We start from the raw sequence: 14472 nt of genomic DNA on the forward strand, positions 1-14472 counted from the left end.
CAGAAAGCATTTATGAAACTGTGCTTTCTTATCATCGAAGATGAAACTTGTTGTAACGACTTGTGTCTAGCATTCAGCACCTGAAGGTCCTGACATTCTCATGCATCCTCTAAGACGTAGTCATGTTACTTACTCTTCATTTCTTAAGAGTTAAGACTATTCCCATATACTAATATGAGCCGTTCTAACATGTTTTATACTCACTCACATGCTTTTCGGTAAAATTTAAAAGAGGTAATTCAGCATAGAATTGCTTCAAGTAAAACACGTTAACCATGGAGTTCTTATGATTGAGCCACCGAAAAGAAAGGTGCACCTCATGATCGCTCTCATTCGAATGTGGTATAATAGACCGACTATGTTAAAGCAAATTAATGATATGATTGTCTTCCCCCACCAAGAAATTAGAAGGCTAATGGAATAGGTAGCCATTAAAGTGAGGTTTAGGGATTGCCTTTACCACGTTTTGCATTAATTTTCTCCCTTGTTTCAAGCAAAATGAAATGAAAATGTATGAGGTGGACGACAGTTGAACATGTTACATTTGTTGTCTTTAGATAAGTCTTGTCACTAATTCCAACCACTTTCCACTTTCCAATCTTCTTTTTGGGACAAAACATCGTGCTACTCCTAATTCTTTGTTCTTTGTTCATTAAACCTAAATAATGTGTTACCCTACCTAACCTACCCGTTCGAGATATAAACATAGTTTCTTTCACGAGTACATCAATTTTGAATAGTATCTTTTGGGTATAGTTAATAAGTTTCAGTATGATAATTTCGAGAATACCACGTTAGTAGAGATATATAGAGAGGTTTATTACCATTTTCGGTAGAGGAACAAGTCTGGTTTAGTTTGATTCATTATGGAGTTCACTGTTCGTATGAATTCTTTTAGTAATATCAAGTGCCTCGACTTATATTTGTTTGACGACATAGATCAATTGATACTAGCTAGTCAGAATCTATTCCATTATTATCACTCATTTATGTTAATAATAGGACCACAAGCTAGGTTCATCGGTGTCGCATACTCATGCCTAACTCTCTTATTTAACCATTGGACATGACCATACTGTGTCATAATCTTGCCTATCATAGCTATTAACTTTATCCAACCAAAACATTCACTTTAAATTATTGAAAACTTTATCCAAGGCAACTTCTCCTTTGGTATTCATCATCACAACTATTTTCAAACAATTTTTACGAACATTTTTTAAAATTTAATTAGTGAGTTAGGAGGATTTCAAAGTGTGATAGCTTTTAGTCGAGAGTACCTGCTTTTAACGAACTAAAATATGTTCGAGTTGACTTTTATAAACACGAGTTCGTGTTTTAATAAACATTCCAACAAAACTTTTTTTTTTTTTTTTTGTGTGTGTTTAGTTATCATACGTTGACAATAGATTTCGAACATCTGCCCTAAAAACATAAATATGTAGGTCTTTTAATGTCCACAAGAATCGAAACGAAACACGTAAATGAGTGGACCGTGAAGGCCCTAAGACAAACGTTGGCTGTCCGGGTAGAGACCAAATGCTTCTGGCCTTTCCTCCCCATGTGACTTTATTGAGAAATAGCTCCCCAAAGGTCACAATTTCTCAGAGAAAAGGGAAGAAAATGGCCCCAAATAGATAGCCTTAAAAGAGGCATGTGGGGCTGTTGAAACAGAAAAGTGACCTTTTGATTTGGCTGCAACAATTTGAGATAAACTTGTGAATTTCATCTGTGCTTGTGCTTGTCATGCTCTTGCATTCCGATTCCGACAGCTGAGAGCTTATCTCATGAATGTTTCGCCATTAAAGTCGACACTATAATGTCTCCTTCTTATGTTTAAATGTCACGAGAGCTTGTCCCAAAGATAATACAATTATTGGATAAGTTCTCATTTTAAACGTCATGACCTGTCCTATATCTTTTACTATAGGCGACAAAATTGTGTTTTTAGAAGAAATTATCGAAAAAGACCATGAAACCATGTATGAATACTACTTTTTCTTATATACGAAAATCATTCGATCGTCTATCTATACCTAACAAATAAAACCTACGAAGTAATAAAAAAACATATTATTTTAAATGATTAGGGAGTGATTGAGGTTGGGTATCACATTATCCATTATATAACCTAAACTAAACCTAAATGGCATTATCTTGTGGGGCAATGATTTCTCACATGGCCTCTCCTTTATGCAATGAATATTTAAATGTATGGAATTAGGTGTGGAGTGAGTGAGTTTTGAGAGATACCTTCACATGGCCAACCCACATGCTCTTACCTTCCAACAAAGGCTTTCTTTCAACTGCCCTCCAAATCAATCAATCATTCCTTATTTCTTTAATATTACTTTCTCCAACAAACACTTTTCTCTAAATTTTTAAAATTTTGTTCTTATTATTAAAATTTAATTTTGTTTTGAAACCAACCTTTTATTTTATCGAGTGTGTAATGAAAAAGTGGCATGCCGATGGCTTGTAATATGACAATATACTTTGCGCGTAAGTAGTAGATTTCCATTATACCTTTAACGTTTTAAGATATCTATTTTAATTAACTATTTAGATTGGTTCAAAACAATAGATATAGTTCGATCTTCATTTAAAATAAGGAAGAAAATATAACGTGTTCGGGAGGAGAAGAGAAGGTATAATATAATATCTATTCCTACATAGGGTTCTACCTAAAAAGGAAAAAGAGGTATATTGTATATTGAAACAAAATTTTATTTGAGTTATTGAATAAAATTATGGTCAATCATTTGAGGTTCCACCACCTTTCAACCACAAAAGCTTTTGTATTGTGACCACCACCAATGCATGAGCGGCCAAAATGGCAAATTCCCCGTGAATTCTGAAGCTATCCTGTTAATTGAATTGGACGTCACACAAACCAATAATAATAAGAATAATAAAAATCCATCTTTTTGTTCATTTTACTTTCGGCTAAATAATACAGTTCCTATATTCTTTTCATGTTGTATTGATATTAAATACCATAAAGTTAACATGATATCGATGTGACACTAATATAAATAGAGTTTTTAACGCCTATTATATAATTATTGTTAGCCAACCTACTATTCTAAGTATCGCTCTACTGGTTAAGGCATCAGAATGAGCAGAACTTGCACGAATTAATGTATACTGCTTCTTGTAAAGTTGGAGGTTTAATCTTGACGAGCTTAAAAGAGCCAAATAGTAAGTTAATATTCTACAATGGTGGAGAAAGTGACATAATAATCAGAGGAGCAATAACGTGGCCGTGTGGGGGGTGGTCTGCCCTTGCTCAATTATTTTTTTTCCATATATCAATCAAACTTCCATCCAAAAACTGGGGGCACAGATTGGATAAGCGAAGGGAGTTAGGGCCCACCCACGTGGAGAACAAAGTCAGCTCGCCACATGGGCTCCATTATGGATTAAGGTGAGCCCATTTAGGGGGTCTTTGTTTCATCGTTAAGAGGCAGCTATCTGACGTGTAACACCCCTTCCTTCACCTCCTAAATCCTAATCATAATCTCCAGTCCCTCAATCTTCCCTCAAAGAAGAATTTGCCAATGCTTAAAAGAGCAATTACAGTTTAGTTAGACTTCAACTCTATGTCAGTGGTCTCTGAGTTTGAGTCTGGGGATTCCTTGGGAAGGAGGCCGAGCAGTGGCAATGGCAACAGTGAACTAAGGTTGCACAGGATTATCAAGGTGGACAGGTTATCGAACGAGTCTTTGGTGACGCCGAACAGTTGCGTCAAACCGGCACCAATTAGGCCACCTAGCAGACTCCCTCCGTTTGATATGGACATGAGGGTTGCAAAAAGTGTGGCTTCCATTCCTTCTGGACATAATTTTGCTGCTAGAACAAGAACAGGCATGAAAGACGCCTGCAGGAAAAGAAGAAATTTACTTCACTAAATTCTGCTGAAAATCTATGGCACTTGATTAGGTGCAACATTGTACTAAAGTATATATTACCTGACCAAGAACCGTTATAATCAACGAATCCCCAATCGCAAACCACTCATCGCTTATACCCCACTCACGATTTAACCCCGTTACAAGGAGAACCTAGAAAATGATCAGAAAAACATGATAAGCAGATAACAAAGAATGGACCACGAACATGAACAGGTGAAATGTTTCCATCATGTCACAGACCTGGCTCATTCCAAGTGCACTGCCAAAAATGGTGGTTACTAGAAAAATTTTCCTCAGAGGAACTTTCTTAAGAAATCCATTATAAAGCCCAACGCCAAGCAGCGATGCTATTGATGTAACAAGCTTGACACGCCCTAGAAATTCGGGAGTGAATCCAAGTTTATTTGTGCTGAGAAAAGATTAAACCCACGGTTATTCAGATATAAATTAGATGCCGAGAGCAGAAAATCTTTAAAGCGACTAAAATGTGGAAAGGGGATAAAGTGTAGAAAGACAACGGCCATACGTAAAGAAGAACATGGCAGAATCTGATTGTGGTGTTGCCTGCCACAAGAAAATAAATAATGTTGGAAGAAACACATTTCGTTGACTAATAGCATCCCACAATTCAACAACGTGCTGTCTTGAGCTCCCAAGAAAATCATAGCTAGCTGAAGGACGATTTATTCCTCTCACAGGCTGCTCTTTTACAAGAACTGCCACCACAGATGTTATCAATGGCAACAAAGCTGTGACTCCAAAAACAAACCTGAGACACCCAAAGCGATTGTTAGAATTCACAACTCCAAAAACCAAAATTTATTACTAAACTTGTCAAACTGTATCAATTTCTATCCTAAATTTTCAATTTAATCAAATTGCACCCAAACTTAGATAAGCACTACAATTTTAATCTTGAACTTGAAAAGTATTTCAACTTTTATCCTCTGTTAAGGTTTCATTTGAAAAATCGTTAAAAATAAAATACATTTTCATTAATCAAACTTAAATTTGTGTCACTCATTATTCTTCAAATTAGTGAGTTTATGAAGATTTTTACATTACATTTTGTTAAAATGAGCGAGTAAATTAGCAGAAATTGAATCAATGATAGAAACTATTACACCTATTTAAGTCTAGGGTCCAATTTAATGGAATTGAAAGTTAAAGTGTGAAACTTGATTCAACTCAACAAGCTTAGAGTTAAAAAAGTAAAATTTTCCCTCTATGTAAGTTGTAACATCCATGCATGAAGAAATACAGTACCTTACACCATATGCATCCACCAGTGAACCACTAAAGTAGGAACTCACTATTCCACCAAAAGCTGAAGACCCCCAACATAAGGACTGAAGAGATCCTGACATACTTTGGGATTCACCACGAGCCCTCTCAACTACCATGGAATCTACAACCTGTACCAAACTTCAGATGTATCAGAAAAAGAAACCCTAGGTTGCAAATTGTGTAATTATGGCTAATGTACATTGATGAGCCTTTGTCAAGGAGATTGAAGAGAGAGAGAGATACATAGGACACTATTGAATATTGACATTCTTATACTCACAAGAAAAAACATATACTTCACCTAAAGTGTAGCTTTTGTTTGTTCTCTCTAAAGAAAATGCTACAGTATAGTTTTGCTCATAAAGGTCAAACTTGACCGTTTAGTGGGGGAAATGCCAGCCATTAACATTATACAATCGAGTCAAAGCCCATTCTCCTGATTCTGTCTTACTGGTGAAGAAAAGGGAAAGGCTGGAGAGCAATGTGGCCGTTGAAAGTTGAGAAGACTCTCATCCAGTAAAAGTGAGCAAATTGACATGTAGTAAAAACGTGCACCAAACTTTCTCCATTTCTATACATAGAACACACCAGTTTGGAGAGGAGACGAGCCATGGGACTTTCTTAAGCTCGGCGTCAGCTGTACTGATGCATCCATGACTAAGTTTCCAAATGAAAATTCTCACAAGGGCCTTTCCCTAAGATGGGGTAAAGATCTTTGTGCAGGATATGGCCACTAGGTGATAATTTTTTAGTATCCAAGATCTAATTCCATTGATCATCTATGTTGGGACTTGTTGCCGGAGCCCAAATCCCATGAAGCATTTTTCCCATTTCATAAATGGTTCTGTCTTTTCAAATGATAAAGCATATAGTCTTGGGAAGGCGGCTTTAAGAGGCGAGGGATACTGTCTTTTATGATTTATGATAAAACACATGCAGGCAGAGGCGAGGGATACTGTGTCAGATGACAAATTGATGCCCAAGAACTCTGATTTTTTATCACATATGCCAAGGCCCAAAGCTTCTTCGGGGATGTAAGCATATCTTTATTCAAGATGAGAGGATGCTGTCATCTGCAAACTGCCGGTAGTTAATGGAGAGAATCCCATCACCAACCTCAAAACCCTTTATGGAACTTCTTCTAGGTTCTTGAGATAGCATCTGACTAGAAATTAGCCACAATTGTAAAGAGGAAAAGCGAGAGGGGATCGCTGTGGCAATGACCCCTCGAGTCTATGATCTTACCCCTTGGTTCTCTGTCGATGATGATAGAATAATTTTCCGTAGAGATACAACCCCGGATCCATCTTCTCCACTTTGGGTCAAACCCTTTAGCAGTCACTAACTCACCAAGAAAGTCTCGATCAACCATGTCAATGTCCTTCTCAATTATAGCGCCGACATCATCTTCACGTCTTTTGGTTGATAAGTGTTAGTCTGAATGATGGTGGGGTCAGACCCTATTATTACTAAACCTTTCGCTGGGGGCATAGGAATGACTTTGTATTCGAGCAAGAAATCCATCCTTAACACGATTTCGAAGTCATCCATCTCAACTATCACAAAATCAATTTTTCCAGTTCAAGTCCCCAGCTTGAATAAAGTTCTCTTTGCAACTCCTGAGATAGGTAGGGGTACTGAATTGATGGGTTTCATCCTTCCTGTGTCTCGATGCCAGTTTTTGATCTTAGTTCTTCTTTGGGTCAAGAATGGATTGATCCCTTGAAATTCCTCTTGCACATGAATTCAGTTTTTCATTTGTTAGGCTGGTTTTCTCGACTTTTATACAGCCGAAGGTTGCTCAGTTCCATTCTCTTAATACATCCTACAGTGCTTTGAGTTTCTGTGTAACACCGTGACCTGACCATCCTGTCAAATGGTTGTTTTACCACCAATTCTCAAAATACTGGTAATGGATCCACCCACATGTTTCGAACTTACAATCTCCAAGCCCCCCATCTTTGAGAACCAAGAGTAAGGAGAAACAGGCAGTGGTCTGATGTAGTATGGGGGAGCCTCTCCACCATAGCAGCGTTGAATTTTTCAATGCAAGGGCCGGTAATGAGAAATCAGTCAATAAGAGCATGGAATTCCTATCATGGAAACTAGACTAAAAATATTTACCATTTGATAGGGGAGGACCAACGAGGACAGAATCATCAATAAACTTGTTGAGATGTCTCACACTCTTGGTGCTTCACTTGCCATTATATTTCTCCTCCTAAAGTCCAGTGGTCCAAACATAAATGGAAGATGTCATAGAGTTCTGTCCATAAGATTGCTCTGTCAGTAGCTTTTAAGAGCCTGTACACGCCCCTGTTAACTAGAACATATAGCTACGGGAGAGAACAAGATCAACAATGATATTATGAGTACCTTCAATGACTTCTATAACCTTCATGGATGAATCGTTCCATAAGATGATAATAACATCAGTTCTTCTAAAAGCATCTAAAGCAACCATAGCAATATGCCTAGAACTACATAGCGTTTCCATAAGACTGCCTATTCACACTGCTTCACTTAGTCTCTTGAGGATAAAAAAGGCGGCGTTGGTCTTGATAAGAAGGCATTTGATAAGGGCTCTTTTAATCTTAGAGTCAAGGCCTCAAACGTTCCAAGAGAGCACAATTATGAGGGTTCATTCGAACCATCTATGGCAAGGGAGGGGGGAGCTGTCAAAATTCATAATGGAGGTGTGATTCTTCAACTCCCTTACTACATTATTGGTCAGACAACAAATTTCCCCTTCTCAAGTTTCATAAATAAGTAATTAATATAGTCACAAAAAGATGAGATCTTCCATGGTTTGTGGTTGTGAATCGAGTTCTTCCATAGCATTTTCAGCTAAAGCTTTTAACAGACGTATGAGGGAAAAATCATTGATTGTCCTAAAAAGTCACAACATTATTTTTCGAAAAATAATTTGAATAATTTAATGAAGTTCACTAAAAGTAAAAAATAGCATTAAAAAAACAAGTCATTTATTATGATATTAAATAAAAATTAAATTTCACAAAATGAGATAAAAACTTGACTTCTTGTGTTGTGCAATGGGAAAATTACATCAACCAGTCATACAAACTACGAGGTGATCAATGATCAAGGTTTGGGAGGACCAACCAAAAGGTGAATAAACTTGAACCTACGTTGTTTAGATTTGAACATGTGATGTCTATTTGGCTAGTGTTGCCATGCCACGATATAAACCAAAATGGAAGAATACCGACCAACGCTTTTATATCTTACCAACTTTAACAAACAACAATATCAAAGTTCCAACACTTAAAATGGAAATTCGACAAGTGAAAGTTTTATAAAATTAATGATTTTGTTTTTTTTTTAATAACCGGGAATCGGAACTTGAACTTCCCTGTACCCAGAGACACATGCGCCTGCCTCAAGGCCTGGACTAGGGAGACATCAAGGGCTTTTGGTAAAGTCGAAGGTTCAAACTTGGGACCTCTCAACCGGTATGAGCAAGAGACCCCAAGCCCTTGCCAATGTGCCGCCCCTTGGGGGTTATAAATAATGAATTATTAGGATACCAGCCCTAAATTCTGGTCTCCATAACAATCATTGCTGAAAAGGCACTCTAACGAAAAGCGAGAAAATAAATGCAAAGTAAAAGGCACTTACAACATCTGAGAATGCTACAGAAAGCGATCCAAGGAGTATACAGAAAGCAGCACCATACTTGCTATCGACAAGTGTGGCCATTAAAGTCCACGAAAGTGCACCAAGCAGTCCTGATAAAATCAAGTACGATCTTCTCCGATAACCAAAAAGAGGAACAGAATCACTGCATTCACCCAAAAACTCGTTAGAATTTTTTCTTTCTTTCTTTTCACGTCTGTGTGAGACTGAGGAAGTTAGGTTAGAGACTCAGATAAAGAGAAGAAACAAAGAAGAAAGACACTTATACCTGATAAACCCATATAAAGGTTTGACAAGCCACGGAAATGCAGAGAAGCCAGATACTACAGCTGTCTAGTCAATAAATAACATTTATCAGATACCTAATTACCACAATTTTTTTGCCTTAATCAAAACAAAATTTTGAAACCAAAGTAACCTTCATACACATAATAAAGACATTAAAAAGGACACAGAAATGATCTACTTCATTGAAATTTACGCCACAAAGGAGAATGTCTATATCGCGCAAAATAAAGATGAGTTATATATGCAAATACTGAGCAGAAAACAAATGTGAAAAGTTAACAATATACAACCATCAGCATGCACCATTAAGGTAGGTCAAAGATTTCACATCATACATTTGTAGGTAAAACTTAAATTTTTATGATCAAGGGACTATATAGTATATACCTCTGCAGGATCTAGGTGCAGATCATCCTTTAAGTAAAAACTGACCGCAAGCCTGGCTAGGCCTAAAACCCCTTGAACAAAATAAACCATGGCGACAGCCACATTATCTGGAGATAGGTCCACCCCAAAAATTTTAATGGTGCTCGAGAAATACTTCTTATGAGCAGTACTTTTACCATTATACGGAAGCAATCCTTCTCTGTCATTACCTGGATCATACAGGCAACAAGAAGTAAGATGCATAGTGGATTAAGAATCCCGAAAGGTAAAATGTATCAGTGTCCTGGTTTGAGAACAATATGATGAAAAGCAACCAAATGTAACTTTAACGCGTTCAAGCTCGAGGATCACATCAACGTTGTATATAAAAGCTCCCATAGCTCTTCTTGAAGGGGTCATCAAAAAGCACAATTCACGATAAAAGCAAAATTTCAATCCAAAGTTATTTAAATCCTTCATCAACCGAAACATAAGTCCATATATGTGATCTGTTAATCAACCTTCGCTATCCACGCGAGAGATCATCCCATCCTAAACTCCGGAGATTCTAATTATTTTTGTATATTTTACCTTGCTGTAATTGACACTAATTCTTCTGGAAAAAATGAATTACGAAGCACGATTAACTTCGAAAGCTAAGTAAGATTGCCACTCGAATTGAACCTCTATTTATCCATAGAAACCGCTCAATTAATGAACATTTATATTTCAAAAGCTCTCGTCGTAGATTCCGAAATATCTTTTGTGCTGCACCATGTAACCTATTCTCGGCAACAGAACATAATTAAAAAAACAAACAAACAATTCATATTCAAATCTGAAAGTTCCAATTTCCAAAGACACCAATAAATGGTGTACTTCCACAAATTACAACACGAATCAGAACAAAACAATTATAATCTTACCACTCCGAGAATTGGGCAATGACTCGTCATCCTCGTCCATTTGCGACATGGGAACGGCGACAGACATGTCGTCTTCAGGACTGTTCCGACAAGGCAGCAGCGACGATGGCGGCTGTCGACTCCGCTTGAAGGCTCCGAAGCCGGGAGGAGCCGGCTTCCGGCGTATCTTATAGGAAGTAGGGAAGGACAGAATTGGGTTTTCGAAGCGCGAGATTGAGACTGATTGTATGATGGGTGCGGGTATTAAAATGTAGGCCATGGAGGAATATTTAATTAAGGACACTAATTCGGGTTAGAAACTTAATTGTGATTAATCAGAAGGGAAATGACTTAACTGACCCTCTTCTTCTCTGCGCCAGGGCGGAGATGTACGACGCGTATCGGGGCGATATCAATTATCGGTTGCCTTTGCGTGGCCGTGGGAGTAGGGCGCCAAAATCTTTGCTATTTTTATTGTGCTTGGAGGATAAAATGGGGTTTTCATTATTTCTTTTAATTTTTTTTAATAAACCCAAAATATTGGGTTAACCTATAATTTAATTATTTTCTAGTTGCGAAATTATTTATACAAAAATTTATTCATTTCTATTAGAATAACAACTGAAATTAATAACTCCGAGGAGAAAGTAATATTGAAATATTAAGTTCACTTCTAAATTTTATTTTGGTTTATATTCTCACTAAATTGATCACACGAGTTGATCAGTTCTTAATAAACTGAAAACAATAAAATTCCGAATTTCGCCCTTACAAAATCCGTATTTCCTCAACAGCCCCTCTCTGCAAAACCCCAATTTTTCCAGAACCCTCTGTGATCCCTCATTCTCCACCTCCACCAGCGCCTGAATCCTAACTACCTCCGGGAAATCTATCAGCGCCGCCGGAATTGCCACCCTCAGTGCTTCCGTGGCTATCCCTCTTCCCCAGTGCTCTGCAGCCACCGCATAACTGATATTCGCTCTGCATTTCTCCTCTGATTCCGGCTTGACCGAAACGTACCCGACGGAACGGCCGTTCAGGCAAATGGACCGCCGCCATGGATGGGGGATTGCGACCTTCTCTAGGTAAGCTAATGCTTCTTCTTTGGAGGTTATTGTGTTCCATCGGAGATAGCGGGTTACTCTGTCATCGCCGGCCCACCTGAGAAAGTCGTCGGCGTCGGAGAGATTGAACGGGCGGACGGAGATTGTTGATGGGTTCATTGGGCAATTATGGTTGAAGACATTGGGACTAAAAAAATGGTATAAGTAGTCTGAATTGGACGGGAAATTGGACAGATTGAACAAAATTGTTTGTCCATCGATCAAATTTCTCACTTGGTCGGCTATGGCGGCTATATATATATTTGAACATAAATCAAATAAATTCATAACAAGTTTCTAATTATCCTACCAAAAACAAACCAATCATCAACATACGAGAGATCAATTAACAAATAGTAAACTTGGAGTCCACACCAAGCAAATCAATTTTGACTCTCTAGAACGAAAATTCCGCCCACCTTCTTCCTCCATTTCTCCTCTCTATATAACTCCCCACTGAAATCCCCAGCACAGCAACTACAAACCTTACAGCCATGGAAATTACTCTCCGGCCACTAGATCTCACTGACATCGACGATTTCATGGCTTGGGCATCGGACGAGAAAGCAGCTCGATCCTGTTCCTGGGAGCCCTACCAGGACAAATTGGACGCCATAAAGTATATCAACGACCAAGTCCTGTCGCACCCCTGGTACCGAGCCATCTGTGTCGACGGGCGGCCGGTTGGAGCGATTTCGGTGACGGCGAATGAGGCAGCGAGGGACCGGTGCAGGGGAGAGCTAGGGTACGTATTGGGATCCAAATTTTGGGGGAAAGGGATTGGGACGGCGGCGGTGAAATTGGTGGCGGAGAGGATTTTCGTGGAGCGGCCGGAACTGGAGAGGTTGGAGGCGTTGGTGGATGTGGAGAATTTGGCGTCTCAGAGAGTGGTGGAGAAGGCCGGATTTCAGAGAGAAGGCGTTCTGAGAAAATATGGAGTGATGAAAGGGCAAACTAGGGATTATGTAATGTTTAGTCTTCTTTCTACTGATCTCGAATAATTTAAAATAATTATAGAATATTAATAGTTAATCATAAATAATTTAAAATATTAATTATGAATGTATTAGTTTTTTTTATAATAAAATATGTATTACCTAAAATTTATAAAGTCTAAATAGTATATTGATATTGAATAATTAATTTTTTAAAAATATGTTATATTTTTTATTGTTCTATGTGTATAAAAATCTCAGGAAGAAATTCAATAATAATGTAGTTTTAAAAGTAAATTGTAAAATTAGGGTAGTTTTTAAAATAAAAATAAATAATTGGAACACGTGGCGTTTTAGAAAATGGTTTCCCGTATTATTTTCAAATTTTACTGGGCCATGACCAAAGGCCCAATATATTTTCAGTTTTTTGGGCTGACCAAAGGCCCAATTATAAAGACTTGAAATTACAAAACTAGCCTCGAAATTCAATTACAATTAGAACTGAAAGGAAAAAAACTACTGCACTGCTAATGGATCCTCTCTCAGCTCTCAGAGAATTCACCATTAGAGGCGAGCTCGACAAAATCGTCCGCGTCAACGACGAGTTCCGTTTCGCCTCCGACTATTCGTTCCCTTGCGCCGCCGAAACCGCTTACCGCTCCAAACAGGGCAATCTTTACACACTCGAAACCCTCGTCTATTACATCCAAAATCACCTTGTCAAGCACACAGAGTATCTTCAGAACGCTCGCACGCAGGGAGTTACTTCGGTTACTTTCCCGGACCGGAAGCCTTTGCTTGATTATCTTACTGGCAAGGTCTCCTCCTCCGACGCCATTGAGCTTCTTGTCCACCAAAATCCCAAGTTTCCCGATTTGCCCTCTGCGAATGAGTATCGCCCTGAAAACCCTGTGGTTGTTGGCGCAGCCATCGATGCGGTCGATGAGGTCGACGGTTTAAAGGATTCTACCAATGTGAATTATATGGCGATGATTACGGCTATTGAGAGACCGTTGAAGGACAGAGAATCGTTGTTGGAATGTAAGAATAGGAATTTCTACAACGTGCTTGTGGCGTCGACGAAGCGCGAGGAGGAGAGGCAGCGTCTTGAATCGCAGCAGAGGAAGGATGGTTTGGTTGCTAAGAGTAGGTTAATGGGATCCGATGACAGGGGTTTGGTGGGGTATGGTGATGATTTGGGTTATGATGCGAATCCGAAACCGAAAATGCATTTGAAGGGAGGAAAAATTGGTGAAGGTGTGCCAATAATTCTGGTTCCGAGTGCTTTTCAGACTCTAATCACAATATATAATGTGAAAGAGTTCTTGGAAGATGGTGTTTATATACCCACGGACGTCAAGGTTAAGCAGATGAAAGGGGTGAGGCCTGAATGTGTGACCGTGCAGAAGAAGTTCAGTAGGGATAGAGATAGAGTGGTGACGGCGTACGAGGTTAGGGACAAACCCTCGGCTCTGAAATCAGAGGATTGGGACCGTGTTGTAGCTGTTTTCGTATTGGGAAAGGAATGGCAGTTTAAAGATTGGCCCTATAAGAACCATGTTGAGATTTTCAATAGAAGTAAGTGAACTATTGATCTCAAATGGGTTGTTTTTGTTTCTTAAAACTCTTAAGTTTCATAAGATCAAAAGTTAATCTGATGTTTGTGGATTGAATATCTTGCAGTTATTGGATTTTATATGCGATTTGAAGACGACAGTTTGGAATCAGCTAAGAATGTGAAGCAGTGGAATGTTAGAATTATTTCGGTAATCTTCTATGTGCTTATTTCTGTTTGCATAGCCAGCCCCCCTTGTAGTTAATTCTTCCCTTTTGTTCTTTCGCAACGGCCTCTAGTAATAAATAATGTTTCCTTATACAGATTAGCAAGAACAAGCGGCACCAAGACAGAGCTGCAGCATTGGAGGTGTGGGATAGGCTAGAAGAATTTGTGAGGTCACGGTCGCATTCTTGATGTGAGTTCCATGGTGCACCCCCCCCCCCCCCCCCCCCCCCCCCC

General features: G+C 38.7%; 4 protein-coding genes across 7 annotated transcripts; 2 read left to right on the forward strand and 2 right to left on the reverse strand.

Moving 5' to 3' along the window:
- Positions 1-3235: 3235 nt before the first annotated feature.
- On the reverse strand, positions 3236-10862 carry LOC111479301 (folate-biopterin transporter 1, chloroplastic-like). Of its 3 annotated transcripts, none has more exons than XM_023123859.1 (9): positions 10439-10862; positions 9534-9742; positions 9127-9191; positions 8841-9003; positions 5181-5329; positions 4441-4683; positions 4155-4323; positions 3972-4064; positions 3236-3880 (listed from the first exon to the last, which is right to left on the reverse strand). In XM_023123859.1, exons 1-9 carry the CDS (start codon positions 10695-10697, stop codon positions 3584-3586), a joined length of 1647 nt encoding a protein of 548 aa, XP_022979627.1. In that variant the 5' UTR covers positions 10698-10862; the 3' UTR covers positions 3236-3583. The 3 variants fall into 3 exon arrangements, with proteins under 3 accessions (XP_022979627.1, XP_022979629.1, XP_022979628.1); XM_023123861.1 differs by lacking the exon at positions 10439-10862 and adding an exon at positions 10197-10278; XM_023123860.1 differs by lacking the exon at positions 10439-10862 and adding an exon at positions 9830-9898.
- A 208-nt stretch (positions 10863-11070) lies between these two features.
- Positions 11071-12054, reverse strand: LOC111480065 (uncharacterized N-acetyltransferase p20). Of its 2 annotated transcripts, XM_023125010.1 has the most exons (3): positions 11937-11983; positions 11727-11776; positions 11071-11676 (listed from the first exon to the last, which is right to left on the reverse strand). In XM_023125010.1, exons 2-3 carry the CDS (start codon positions 11736-11738, stop codon positions 11128-11130), a joined length of 561 nt encoding a protein of 186 aa, XP_022980778.1. In that variant the 5' UTR covers positions 11739-11776; positions 11937-11983; the 3' UTR covers positions 11071-11127. The 2 variants fall into 2 exon arrangements, with proteins under 2 accessions (XP_022980778.1, XP_022980779.1); XM_023125011.1 differs by having other exon boundaries at positions 11071-11776; positions 11937-12054.
- On the forward strand, positions 11991-12582 carry LOC111480066 (uncharacterized N-acetyltransferase p20-like). Its single transcript, XM_023125012.1, has one exon. It carries the CDS (start codon positions 12015-12017, stop codon positions 12519-12521), a length of 507 nt encoding a protein of 168 aa, XP_022980780.1. The 5' UTR covers positions 11991-12014; the 3' UTR covers positions 12522-12582.
- Positions 12583-12939: 357 nt separating this feature from the next.
- On the forward strand, positions 12940-14459 carry LOC111480096 (protein CDC73 homolog). Its single transcript, XM_023125054.1, has 3 exons — positions 12940-14033; positions 14139-14221; positions 14335-14459. Exons 1-3 carry the CDS (start codon positions 12986-12988, stop codon positions 14425-14427), a joined length of 1224 nt encoding a protein of 407 aa, XP_022980822.1. The 5' UTR covers positions 12940-12985; the 3' UTR covers positions 14428-14459.
- Positions 14460-14472: the final 13 nt, after the last annotated feature.

This window comes from Cucurbita maxima, unplaced genomic scaffold (assembly GCF_002738345.1).
Source record: "Cucurbita maxima cultivar Rimu unplaced genomic scaffold, Cmax_1.0 Cma_Scf00005, whole genome shotgun sequence".
Taxonomy (NCBI): Eukaryota; Viridiplantae; Streptophyta; class Magnoliopsida; order Cucurbitales; family Cucurbitaceae; genus Cucurbita; species Cucurbita maxima.

Excerpts from the sequence above, each read along its gene's own strand:
- LOC111479301 (XM_023123859.1), bottom strand. The coding sequence starts at position 10,697 with ATGGCCTACATTTTAATACCCGCACCCATCATACAATCAGTCTCAATC. Across the intron at positions 9,192-9,533 it reads TGCACCTAGATCCTGCAGAG|ACAGCTGTAGTATCTGGCTT; the intron begins GTATATACTATA and ends TTTATTGACTAG. Across the intron at positions 5,330-8,840 it reads CTGTAGCATTCTCAGATGTT|GTTGTAGATTCCATGGTAGT; the intron begins GTAAGTGCCTTT and ends AGTTTGGTACAG.
- LOC111480066 (XM_023125012.1), top strand. The coding sequence starts at position 12,015 with ATGGAAATTACTCTCCGGCCACTAGATCTCACTGACATCGACGATTTC.
- LOC111480065 (XM_023125011.1), bottom strand. The coding sequence starts at position 12,052 with ATGTCAGTGAGATCTAGTGGCCGGAGAGTAATTTCCATGGCTGTAAGG. Across the intron at positions 11,777-11,936 it reads AGAAATGGAGGAAGAAGGTG|TATAGCCGCCATAGCCGACC; the intron begins GGCGGAATTTTC and ends TTCAAATATATA.
- LOC111480096 (XM_023125054.1), top strand. The coding sequence starts at position 12,986 with ATGGATCCTCTCTCAGCTCTCAGAGAATTCACCATTAGAGGCGAGCTC. Across the intron at positions 14,034-14,138 it reads TGTTGAGATTTTCAATAGAA|TTATTGGATTTTATATGCGA; the intron begins GTAAGTGAACTA and ends AATATCTTGCAG. Across the intron at positions 14,222-14,334 it reads GGAATGTTAGAATTATTTCG|ATTAGCAAGAACAAGCGGCA; the intron begins GTAATCTTCTAT and ends TTCCTTATACAG.